This window comes from Podarcis cretensis, assembly GCF_951804945.1.
Source record: "Podarcis cretensis genome assembly, chromosome: 7".
NCBI lineage: Eukaryota > Metazoa > Chordata > Lepidosauria > Squamata > Lacertidae > Podarcis > Podarcis cretensis.
In genome coordinates this window covers 34,399,706-34,412,755 of record NC_137176.1, presented here as the reverse complement: position 1 = coordinate 34,412,755, position 13,050 = coordinate 34,399,706, and the positions used below count along the sequence as shown (strand labels likewise).

The 13,050-nt window shown below is 42.1% G+C and overlaps 1 protein-coding gene across 5 annotated transcripts in view; it reads left to right on the top strand.

The window, feature by feature from the left end:
* DCDC2 (doublecortin domain containing 2) overlaps positions 1-13,050 on the top strand; it is a 48,752-nt gene that overhangs the window by 8,306 nt on the left and 27,396 nt on the right. For 4 of the 5 annotated variants that reach the window (XM_079984787.1, XM_079984789.1, XM_079984785.1 and 1 more), the window contains exons 3-4: positions 561-612; positions 7,221-7,235. In XM_079984787.1, the coding sequence (XP_079840913.1) occupies positions 561-612; positions 7,221-7,235 (67 nt within the window). The remainder of the gene's footprint in view (positions 1-560; positions 613-7,220; positions 7,236-13,050) is intronic. The other variant, XM_079984788.1, reaches the window with a different exon arrangement.

Here is a 13,050-nt window from a genome sequence, read left to right as displayed (position 1 = left end):
TTTCCTCCCTGTCTGCTGATGAACACTATTGGGATTTAAAGGCAGTTTATACTATCTGGGCTGCAAACATATAGCTTGCTTATTATCTCAGAAATAAGACCATTAAACTCCGTTGGACTTACTTGGAGTAGATGTGTATAAGGCTGTACTTTGAATGTTTTTGTTTAATAAATATGCCTCACATATGAATTATTCCCCCCATCTTGCACTCATCTAACCACTATCAGATTGTGGGTCTTTTTGAAGCCAAAGTAGCATCATCCATGCACAAAAGGGAGATATTCAGCAGGCCTGGGGCATTCCCAAGATTGGCAGATGTAAATGCACTCTGTGTGTGTGTATTTGTATATTTGGTGGAGACCACCAAATAGTCCAACAAGGACTGTGCACACTTGGTGGACGTGAAATGCTGACTGCCTTGGGTGGAGGGAGGTGAGATGGAATGGAGTTTCCTGTAAAAGGGTATGACTCTCTGGCTGGAACCCTGAACATGAAGGCATGCTCTACACCACTGTAGGTTACTCTTGTACATAACCTATATTCCTTTTGTTGATTTGCAGCTACTTGGACATTGGAGAACTGAAGAAAAGGCCTATGGAAATAAATAATGAGGTAAAGTAATTTAGACATTAAAACAAACTAGGATTAGTCTGTATTATACCTGAGTCTAGGGAAATGAAAACAAAGCAAAGTTTTATTAAATCAGCTACTATCCTGAAATCACTTACCGGGTGGGTGGGTGTGTATATGATTGAACGCAGTGGTGCTTGCTTTTGAGTAGACACTGTAAGAGCCACTCTAACAGCTTGAGAGAGATCTAGACAGACAACTCCACTCACTTAAAACTTTTAACACAACTGTTCTAGATCTGCTTTGCCCCAGACTTCCACTTGGTTTCTCTTAAAGAGGCAGTAACTTATTAAGGATCTGATGAAGTGGATTGCAGGCAATGAACTTGTCATGTGCCATAATACTCTTTGCATTCACATGTATTGGTAGCTGATTGTCAGGGTTGGAGTCAGACGCAGGTCAGCATGAAAGACTCAGGGCTCTGTTGTCAGGGAAGTTAACTATTCAAGGAAATGGCATACAACTCAGCAACCCTTTCCCGGAGGATTGACAGGACAAAAGGCCCCTGCCTTCCACCCTTTCTAAGGCTCCTCATCTCCTAGATATTTCCCAAGCAGTCTTAAACTGTGCCTCCTCACCTCTGGCTTCTGTTCTGCTCTCATTATCCTGCATGTACTATTTCTGAGTTAGCAGAGCCTGTTGCAGCAGGAGTTGGAGACTTCCTGGATTCTTCAGCAGCCTCTTTCCCTGCCTCCTGCTTTAGTCTCGGAATCTGAACTGCTCTCTGCCACGAGCTCTTCCTGCTCACTAAACCCTGTTGCCCCACCAGCATCCAGCCCCTCTTCCCAATCTTCTCCCTCTGACCTCTCCTCAGTGCCCCACCACCAATCCCCTGGCTCTGAGCCTTCCTCCTTGGGGGTTTCCCTTCGGGGTTCCCAGCTGGTGCCTCCCACCACTTGTCTTCATCCTAATTATGTTTCACAACTACAGGAAACAGAACAAATGAATTTTGCCTCTGGAAACCCCTGCAACTTGTAATCCTGTAATATTTGGGAGCTCAGACCATAATTTTAGTTCAAAACTGTTATTAGTGGCAACCATTTTTTGGTGTGATATATGAACTTTCTAGTTAGTTTATGCTAACTCAGCATCTATTTTAAAGTTAAAATCCAGTGTCTTCTGGATTATTTGTTTGTGTTTGTTTTTTCTTTGTTGCTGTGGATCCCTTGTCTTATTCGCGGAACCAATTTCCCTAGAGAAAATACTGTAAAGAAGAGTGAAAGGCAGGCTGCACTGTTCTAACAGAATTGTTACTATAGTTCATGGTCATTTAACACAGCTATAAAATAGGAAATTAATATTTTACAGTGATTATTTCCTGCAAGTGAGACAGACTAATTATATAGTATCAGTAATTCTAATTCCACCAGCATGTTGTGCTTAGTACATGAACCAAACTTACGTCAGTGAAATCTTTGAATGGATTTCATTGCTAGAGAGAGTACAATTTTTGATGGAGTGTGTAATGTAGAATGAAGATGCATGTTCAGAAACAGGGAAATAATAACACCTAAACTACTCATTTGTACGTGCCATAATAGGTTAAATGGTATAGGACTGTGGAAGGTTAAGTACAGTCAAAGGCAACTATGGGGTGTGGCGTTCATCTCACTTTAGGCCGAGGGAGCCGACATTTGTCCACAGACAGCTTTCTGGGTCATGTGGCCAGCATGACTAAACCATTTCTGGTGCAATGGAACACCATGATGGAAGGTAGAGTGTAAGGAAATGCCATTTACCTCTTTCGCCTAGCGAGTTTTTTGTCTTGCGAGGCATTCATCTTGTGGGGCACCACTGTACTGTAATCTGGAAGTATCAGCCCTGCAGGCACCTTGTGAGTTTATGAAATCCAAATAATGTGGGTAGGATTTGTGGTAGGATTGTTTTATCTTAATCTGTCCGCAGCAGGTTGTTTCAAATGACTTTTTGATCGCTTTCAGCTGCCTGATTCATTGAACATTTTCCTCAGTCTCTTCTCCTCTATGTTACATTACAGTCTTCAACATTCCTTTCTGGAAGTAGGTTCCATTGAAATCAATGATATCCCCCCCTCCCCGCCTAGGATAAATATATAGGATTCAGGTATACATTTCCAAGTCTAAAGGGAGTGATTTAAGAAAAAGAATGTGATGTGCCAAATGGTACAATAGTTTTTGTACTTGTGTGGCGAATGTACAGAGGCACCTCAGAATCCATTCCAGAAGTCTGTTCGACTTCCAAAACGTTCAAAAACCAAGGCGCGGCTTCAGATTGGATGCAGGAAGTTCCTGTAGTCAACCGGAAGCTGCAGAAGCTGCAGCAGACTTTTAGGTTCCAAAGACCGTTCGCAAACCGGAACACTCACTTCCGAGCTTGTGGTGTTCGGGAGCCAAAACGTTCTACTTGCAAGGTGTTTGCAAACCAAGGTACGACTGTATTGAATATGTACAACCCTAGTGTAATCTAGGCCTCACATATATTTACTAAAGTGGTTAGATGGAAGTGCAATCCTGTGCAACTCAGAACTCACAATTCTATTCCCCCCAATACCGTTTTGTTCCTTTTGAGGAAGCAAGAGGAGTAGAATTGTTTAGCTGGAACTCTTTTTCTTGCATTAAGTGGTAGCTAGAGGAGGAAACAGGACTGGACAGCATATCAAATGAATCTTCACTGAATCAAGATTTCCCCATGCAGTAATTTCAGTCATTGCCATTAGATAATGAAATGTAAAAAATTCTATTTGTTTTACAGTGTCTTTCATTGCAAATCACACTGTACATTCACATTCCATGAAATACATTTTCAGTAGTGTCTTAAAGGTAAAGGTAAAGGTACCCCTGCCCGTACGGGCCAGTCTTGACAGACTCTGGGGTTGTGCGCCCATCTCACTTAAGAAGCCAGGGGCCAGCGCTGTCCGGAGACACTTCCGGGTCACGTGGCCAGCGTGACATCGCTGCTCTGGCGAGCCAGAGCCGCACACGGAAACGCCGTTTACCTTCCCGCTGGTAAGCGGTCCCTATTTATCTACTTGCACCCGGAGGTGCTTTCGAACTGCTAGGTTGGCAGGCGCTGGGACCGAGCAGCGGGAGCGCACCCCGCCGCAGGGATTCGAACCGCCGACCTTTCGATCGGCAAGTCCTAGGCGCTGAGGCTTTAACCCACAGCGCCACCTGCGTCTTAAGTCTTCTTAATTTAGGCAGCATTCCAAAACCCACTTTTAAGCCGTGTTGAACTCAGTGGGACTTCAGAGTAGGTGTGTAGAGGGTTGTCCTGGGAACATCTTTTCTTTAAGAGGTTGGTGTAAAGATCCAGAACAGGGATCGCCTATATTTATAGTGAAGTAAATTATGTGCTGACAACTTTACTATCTAGGATAAGTAAACATTTCAGAAATAAGATTTGTTAAAAAAAGTGAGGCTTGATTTATGAAGCATTTGCGTTCTATTAAAAGGGCAATCCATTGTGTTTTATGGGAATGTAGTATTGTAGAATAAAAACGACTCATACTTAAAAAGGAGAACCAATAGCTTTATTTCTTGCTGGTTGAGTGACCCAGCTCCTGAAGCACTGGATTTAGCATCTTAAAACTCTGGAAGAGCATAGCTCTCCAAGTTGTTTGATAGTTAGTATCTTGGTAACCTAATTAGCACAACACACCATACAAACACTGTTATTCTTCTGAAATGAATACCTTGAGGATTCAATGCAACGTTGACCAGAAAGCCTATGAAAACAAAGATGATGCTTCTGGTTTACACATGTTTTGCTAATTGCAACAGTTTCCTTCAGAAAGATAATGGCCAAACATTCTAATACTGTGTATAGCAGGAGTGGGGAGCCTTAGACCTGGAGGCTAAATGTGGCCCTCCAGGCATCTCTGTCTCACCCTTGGTACTCTCCCCAGGCCATGTCCCACTGCTCTACACCTGCCTCAGGTGTTTTTGCCTGGTGAGAATATGTCCGTCAACTGCAATAATGCCCCTAGCTTTCCCGGATGGTGGAGGGGTATAGTAACATGTGGCTTATGTTGTTGGAATGTAGGCTACTGTACAAAGGTAAATATGTAGCTCCACTCACTTTTTGCCCATCATTCCACCCAATATTGACCTGTGGGCTATGCATGAGGAAATGAAGCCTTTGGGTTGAAAATGTTTCTTCATGCCGATCTGTGGTTATATCAATGAATACAGTGGTGCCTCGCAAGACGAAAAGAATCCGTTCCGCGAGTCTCTTCGTCTTGCGGTTTTTTCGTCTTGTGAAGCAACCCTATTAGCGGATTAGCGGATTAGCGCTATTAGCGGCTTAGCGGCAAAGCGGCTATTAGCGGCTTAGCGACTTAGAAAAAGGGGGGGGAAGTGAAAAAAATCGCAAGACTCGCAAGACGTTTTCATCTTGCAAAGCAAGCCCATAGAAAAATTCGTCTTGCGAAGCGCCTCGAAAAACGGAAAACCCTTTCATCTAGCGGGTTTTTCGTCTTGCGAGGCATTCGTCTTGCAGGGCACCACTGTACAGTCCAGTCCAGTCCCAACAAGAGGCAACGCTGGTACAAGGATGTCTGTGTACACAGATAACCCTTTTTACCCAGCATACCCCTAGGATTTCTGCAAACTGGTTGCAGAGGTACACATGTGCAGACAGAATGATCCCGCACTTTGTGCTAATACAGCTCCCTATGCATGCTCAGAAGGAAACAGGCTGTGGTTGTGACAGGGGAGGTGTGGAGAAGAAGCTCTGCTGTTAAGCAGCTTGGAGAAAGGAACTAGTGTTTCTGTGTAGTCTACTGAATGTTTATATGCATGTTTTGCAGACATCTGACATTAATTCCTATGTTTGGCAATATGCTTGCTTAGACCTCCTCATTTTCTGTAATTTGTCCTTGTCATTGTAACCAAAGAGTAGGCCAACATCTCTCTCCCTCTCCCTCTCTCTATGCATATATGTAAAAACAAGATGCAAATGGGTGAGAAGAGGGGTTAACTCACAGATCAGTCTGTGAAATCTTGATAAGAGAGACTAGATTTCTTCTGTTAGTGATGCAAACATCCACATACTTGGAGTAACCTGTTATTGCTTTGGGGGCAATCTAATCATATGCAAAGAACAGTGATTTCATAAACTGAATAAGCTTTTCCTTTGTTCTAAATATTTTTTAAAACTTTTTTTCTTACACTCTCTGTTTTTTTTTCCATTTGCCTGATAGCCTTTGAACCTGATAGTAAGAGCATGTAATCAGACTTTTGGGTTCCCTTGACCTCACAGTCTGTCCTAAGGGAATGCAAATATTTATACTCCGTTTACCAGGGAGGACTGAATATAATAGACCATTGTATTGAACTGCCCTAGCTAACCATGGTTCATTACATGAGCTGATCAACTTACTATGCTCTGCTGCGACGAAATCTTCAAAATATAAGGAGGTCCAGGTAGAATGCGTTTATGAAGAATCAGATTTGGAAATTGAGGTTCCGTTTAGATATATACATCCTTAATCCTGCAACAAAAAGGGGATGTTGAACAAATTTGCCTCTAGACGTCCTATAAATCCAAGTTTGCTTTTTGTAAAGAGTTTGAACTGAAATATGATACGACAAACAGTGTGAGCTAACAATTTTAGGGGTGTAGAGCTCAAATACAGTAATGGTAGATCATCCAAAATAGAATTTGCTTGAATCTTAAGTACTCCTTACCGTTAAGCACGTCAGATGAAGTAGGCTGTTACCTTTCAAAGCCTGACAATTATTTGCCGCAGTCTATTTTATTGATTGCATGTTTATTTGTTAATTTTATATCTTATCTTTCCACCCAAAGGAAAGCTAATTGGTATAGTAGTGGTGCACAGTATTTGCAGACTTCTCATGTTTATTTTTAAAACTATATACGTAAGTATAAGCCAAATCACCTCGTTGTGCTTCATATTATCTTGCCCTCTGAGGTGAAGAGATTACCCCATTGGCCTTGGTGTAGCATTAATAGCTTGTTGATGTCTCTGGAACCAGAAATAAAAGCCAAAGCTACATGTTAGGGTGGGGGAAGAAATGAAGTGGGGTGTGTGTGTGTATTTGTGTATTTATGTGCACAATGAGCAAAAGAGAAAATACAAAAAAAGGTTAGAAATAGTTTGCATCTGATCAGCAGACCAAGTTGAGGTGGAATGCTGCTGATTCTTGTGGGAATTTATGCTGCTTTAGGCATGAGGTGGAGAATGGAATTCTGGAAAATGAAAATCAATATTGTTCATCATCTCAACATAAAAGCTTTAGTAGGGCTAGAATGTCTTTTTCAACCCAACAGTCATGCTGTAATTTTAGTTTAGACTGGAACATACATAAATTCTGTGAAAAGGTATGGCAAAATAGAACAGGGAAGTAAGGAGAGATGGAGAATAAAGATATTTACTGGGTTAATAAATAGTGATAACTGACCAGTTTCCATGCATATAAAAGAACAGTGTGGCCAGTTTTATATCTGATGAACAGATATTATTTTAACCACATCAGATAGATCACTGCATCCATTCATATTAAAACAACCTGCTTTAAATATATGTTGAAAATAAACAGATGATAATGAGTGTAACATGCTAAATGCGTTATTTTGTTTTTTGCCAACAGTTGGCACTGGAAGATGTAAGTACCCGTGTTGGATTTTTATTGACAAATTGCTAAATTGTCTAAACGTTTTTGAATAAGGTTTATCATGGTATAAGAATGTATACAATGTCATTGGGTGGTATCTCACTTCAGACACATTGATTTCAGTGCATATACTCTGAATATTACATAGTAGGACACTTATCATAATATACAATAGCTTTGATCCACGTATATGTTTGTAGTCTACTTCCTACTCCTGTGCATCAACAGAGACTTTGCATGTACAACCCCAGTAAAGCTGTTGGTAAAAGTAGTGATTACTGGTTTGACAAGGGTGGAGGGACTGAATTCAGCCTGCTTTTCCCCCTCCCATCCTCTGAAAAAATTGATCTCTGGTGGTATTGTGGCGAAACAGCTGCAGATGGTTATAGAAGCAATTTTGTTGTAGGTTATCACTTTGTTGTGAATTTAGCAGTTGATCTGATTACCTATTTAGGATTGCCAGGGCCTCTGAGGCTCAGACCCTTAGATGGAGAGAGTGGAGCCTGGGCACTCAAGAGTAGTAGCTCTTGGCGCACAAAACAGAAGCCTATATGCATCTTTTAGGTATATCTCAAGCCTTATTCTTTGTGTGATCTCTAGTGAATTTTTATTGTCATCTTTCCAACATGTTTTCAAAATATATTTAATACACATGCAATGGTGTTTGTTTCTAAGTTGCTCCATTCCACAGAAATAGAGGGATAAATACTAGAGCAAGAAGAATATTCTTGGAATGGGGTGGTTTAAAATCAGACTGGAGGGGAAGGCTGGGGACTAGATTGCCCAGTGGCCTCTGAGTCCTCAACTCAAGATCTAACGTCTTTCCCTGATGAGCCTGAGAAGGAGGCTGTTATATATTCAGTGGTCTGTGTTTACCTGAGTTTGAGTCTGGACTAAGGATTCTGAGTCCCTGTGTTCTGATTTGATACATGATATCCAATCACAGAACATTTCAGGATTTGGGCCTCTGCCATTGGTCCTTAAACTATGATTTATGATTCACAGCTTGGAAATTTAGACAGCTAATCACGTTGAGAGTGGGAGTGACCCAGGCCTCCGGAAATGTATATAAGCAGTTGCTTTGCGCCTGTTGTCCAGTTCCATAGTTCAATAAAGGTTCTTGCTGTCATCACTGTGTCTTGCCATGTGGGAACCCACCTACACTTCAGAGGCTAAAATAAAAACAAAACTTTGAGCTAGTACATGATGTCTAGATGAAACCCTCCACCCCTATTCTCCCCCTCTCATAGTTAGTGAACATGCTTAGATCTCATTGGGCTGGTTGGGGTTTTGTTTCCTCTCTTAGGTTTTCTTTTCTATTTAAAAAGGGTGTTCTTTTTCTACTGTAAACTTCAGGGTTCGCCATGAGCATGGTGATAACTTCTTCTTGTTCCTCAGTGGTTCCATTTTGGCTGCAATTCTCACCAACTGAACTTGCTATTTGGAGGAGTGATGAACCACCCTCCTACATACCCAAGTGCCCAGAGTGATGTAGGAAAAAAAATCTACTTTTACTAGTTAGAAAACATTTAAGAAAAGATCCCTCTATTCTCTAGGAACTTGGAATTTACTTTACAGTACTAATATTCTGTGGCGCTGTATATACTAATATGCACTAATATGTACTAATATGTAATAATAATAATATGTAATAATAATAATAATAATAATAATATATATGTACTAATATGTACTAATATGTACTAATATGTACTAATAATAATATGTAATAATAATATGTACTAATATGTACTAATATGTACTAATATGCAGGTGGCGCTGTGGGTTAAAGCCTCAGCGCCTAGGGCTTGCTGATCGAAAGGTCGGCGGTTCGAATCCCTGCGGCGGGGTGCGCTCCCGCTGCTCGGTCCCAGCGCCTGCCAACCTAGCAGTTCGAAAGCACCTCCGGGTGCAAGTAGATAAATAGGGACCGCTTACCAGCGGGAAGGTAAACGGCGTTTCCGTGTGCGGCTCTGGCTCGCCAGAGCAGCGATGTCACGCTGGCCACGTGACCCGGAAGTGTCTCCGGACAGCGCTGGCCCCTGGCCTCTTAAGTGAGATGGGCGCACTTTACTAATATTCTGTGGGGGTGTGATCCTTAGTAAATATGGTTAGAGTTGCAAGCTTCAGTAAGTTTAGGCTGGAACATACGTTTGTAAAACATGCATAGGATTATGATATTAATGATGATATTAATGATATTAATCAAGTGTTTCAGTGACCGATAGGAAGAGACTAGTTTTAACTGGCAAGGGCAAATTTTAATTTGTGATACTGAAAATAAAGCACACACATATATTATTGACCCTCCATGTCAATTGTAATATGGAATGTAAAAGAAGTAAGTAAGGATTACTCTACAGACACTGACTGGTATTGATAATGTCTGCATTAACAACACAATCCCGTCTACTTAGAAATAATGATTAGAAACATTGATTCAATGTGACTTGTCCAGGTAAAGGGATATGACAGATGGAGAAGCTTCAGCTCACAGGTTAATCTTGGCCTGTTGGGGGAGTCCAATATGGTCCGCAAGCCCATTTTTCCAAAACCATGCCTACTTGTCAGCTAACCTCACTGAGTGATGTCAGCTGATGGGCAGTGTTTTTCCTTAATCCTGCTAGGATCTGCTTCACACGCTGGTGAAACGGTTCCCTGAAAAGAGCAGGACTGAAGTCTTTTCTCATCAGCTGATGAGCAGAGAGATCAATTGTGGCATGCTGCTTTGCCAGCACATTACCTGTAGGAAATGCATGGGCAGAACAGAACCCCTCCTCCCACCCCATGGCGCAGGACAGGTGGGTGGGAGGAGGGGGTGGGCAGGACCCCCCACCTAGCATTCCCCTTGAGTCATCATGTGGTCAGGTGTTTGTCAGGTGGTCACTCTGTCAGTTGGCTCAAGGGGTGGGGGGATCATAAAGGTTCCCTTCTCCCAATTGCCGCCTAAATTGTAAATTATTTTGCATGCCCTTCAGTATTTCGAAAGGTTGCCTTTACTGAAGCTTTGGTAATTTGAAAATGTGTTTTATTTTTAACTGTTTAATTTACTGATCAGTAAAAAGGCAGGTGATTCTGAAAGTTATTTAAGTAGTTGGCAGCTCTAAAAGTGGCGTGTCAAGCAAAGACATGTCTTTTGCTCAGTGGCTCCCTTACCATTTTTGCTGTCGTATCCTGTTCCACCAACATACCAAGCTGAGGAGACGGTGGTGACTCATCACTTTTGGCCAGCACTGCACTTAAGGCAGCAAACCAAGGTCAACTCAGAGTGTAGGCTTTCCCATCTCTTTATTGTCGCTACTGTTTTCATTCAGGTAAACTGGTGCAGTCTTGTTGTGCTGTAGGGAAAGCGAGACCGTTTTATTTTCTAAAATTAATTTCCTTGCTATTAGACCTAACTTATACTTTTGTGGTAGAATGGATACAAGTCAAATGTTTGCCCCTTTCCTGCATATATGCACTCATAGTGGTTTATAACTAATCACCTTTTGCGGATAAGTATATGATTCCCAGTCAATCACTTCCCTGCTCTCCTCCCAATGGAAGATTATTTGAACTATCAGAATTGACAGTAGTTACATGCCGCAGGCCTTTGCTTATCAAGGCAATTGGGAATGTGGTGGAAGGGAATTTAGAGGGGAGGATCAATGATGAGAAGGAAGCATACTTAACCCCCACCCCCTTCTAACCAACTATCCATAGCAAAATCCTTCCTCCCTGAGACAATTCCTTCTTGGCCTAGCTTTCAAATTCAGACCCTGGAGGGCAACATTAGCAATAGAAAATTGATGGATAGGACTAAAGAATGTGGGGGTCAAACATCCCTTCCCTTCTGCTGATTTCTCCCTGCAAAAGCTGCCCATACAGTGGTACCCCGGGTTACAGATGCTTCAGGTTACAGACACTTTAGGTTACAGACTCTGCTAACCCAGAAATAGTACCTCGGGTTAAGAACTTTGCTTCAGGATGAGAACAGAAATCACGTGGCGGTGGCGCAGCAGCAGTGGGAGGCTCTATTAGCTAAAGTGGTACCTCAGGTTTCAGGTTAAGAACAGTTTTAGGTTAAGAACGGACCTCCAGAACGAATTAAGTTCTTAACCTGAGGTACCACTGTGTTAGCATTATGAAGGAAATACTGAGTTGGGCACTCAACGTTTCTCACATAATTTTTGGTTTAGATCTCCTGACAGATCCTTAACATGTGTGTCACCTGCTGTGAGGATCTCCTGATCACAGCCTGATCATTGCGTAAAGCAATCTAGGAACCGAGAGTCCTATTTATTAAATTAAATTAATACATTTAAATCCCAATGCTTTGCAAGCTGTTGTGTTGAGGTTTGAGCCTGTGCAGCTGAGGTAAATAGAGCCTGTCCAACTGAGTCTATCCAGCTGAGTAACTTTGGGTTATTGATATCATTTGAAGCATGCTAAGGATCTGTCTACTAAGCAGGCGATTAAAGGCTGCGGTGATGTGAGATCCTTAACATAATTACAGATTCCACGTTGGTTAATATATTACTTTGTGGTTCCCGAGGGGATCGTATTCCAGACAATGCTGTATTGTGGTGATTTGTAAATAAATATATGAGCAGCTGAACTGTAAACCTGAAACTGGAACTTAGGGCATGTGTGCAATGGAGCCTCCAGTTCAGTATATTACCACACAGGTAGAATTGTGGCAGGCAATACCAGTGTTAAACCTTTTAAAAAACTATATTTACTGTGCAACCTGAAGCGATGGCAGTTTGCAGATCATTAGACATCAGCATGGAGGTCATATGACTAGTGTGCTGCCATAGTTCATCTGAGAAACACCATTCACTGATCAACTATCATAGCTCATGCCCAAAATATCACATTACATAGTTATATCATCCCCCTCCCCATACAATTTTTTTTTAAAGGAAAAACAACCAAAAGAAGCTGGATTCTTGAGGATATGTGGGGAGAAGGGGCTGTTTGACCATTTGCCTGCCATCCATTTTTCTGCTCAAAATCTCCTCCATTGTAATTCCACTCGGGGGGGGGGGGCGGGGGAAGAAACTGGTTCCCAGCTCTGTGGGAAAAAGGAGCAGAGAGTGAGCAATTTGGAACAGGAAAGAGCCTAGCAGGGTCAAGCCTCTTTATTCCCCTGCCCTACTGATCCTCCAAGCCTTCACCCCCATTGTTCAGGCCGGACACTGAGGTCCAGCTCCAAGGGCCTTCTGCAAGAAGTGAGGTTACAATGAACCAGGCAGAGGGCCTTCTAAGTAGTGGCGCCTGGCCTGTGGAACACCATCCCATCAGATGTCAAGAAAATAAACAACTATCTGACTTTTAGAAGACATCTGAAGGCAGCCTTGTATTGGGATATTTTTAAGGGTTAATGTTTTACCATTTTTTATGTGCTGTAAGCTGCCCAGAGTGGCTGAGGAAACCCAGCCAGATGGGCGGGGTATAAATAATAAAATTATTACAGTTGTACCTCGGGTTACATACGCTTCAGGTTACATACGCTTCAGGTTATAGACTCCGTTAACTCAGAAATAGTACCTTGGGTTAAGAACTTTGCTTCAGGATGAGAACAGAAATCGTGCTCCGGTGGCGCGGCAGCAGTGGGAGGCCCCATTAGCTAAAGTGGTGCTTCAGGTTAAGAACAGTTTCAGGTCAAGAACGGACCTCTGGAATGAATTAAGTACTTAACCCGAGCTACTACTGTATTATTATTCAAGTCTGAAGTCTTTTGTTTGTGCTTTTTCTGAAAACAAAAATGTTCAGGAAAAGAGTAATCCAACAACAAGTGTTTTACATGCTGCCCCTCAGTTGA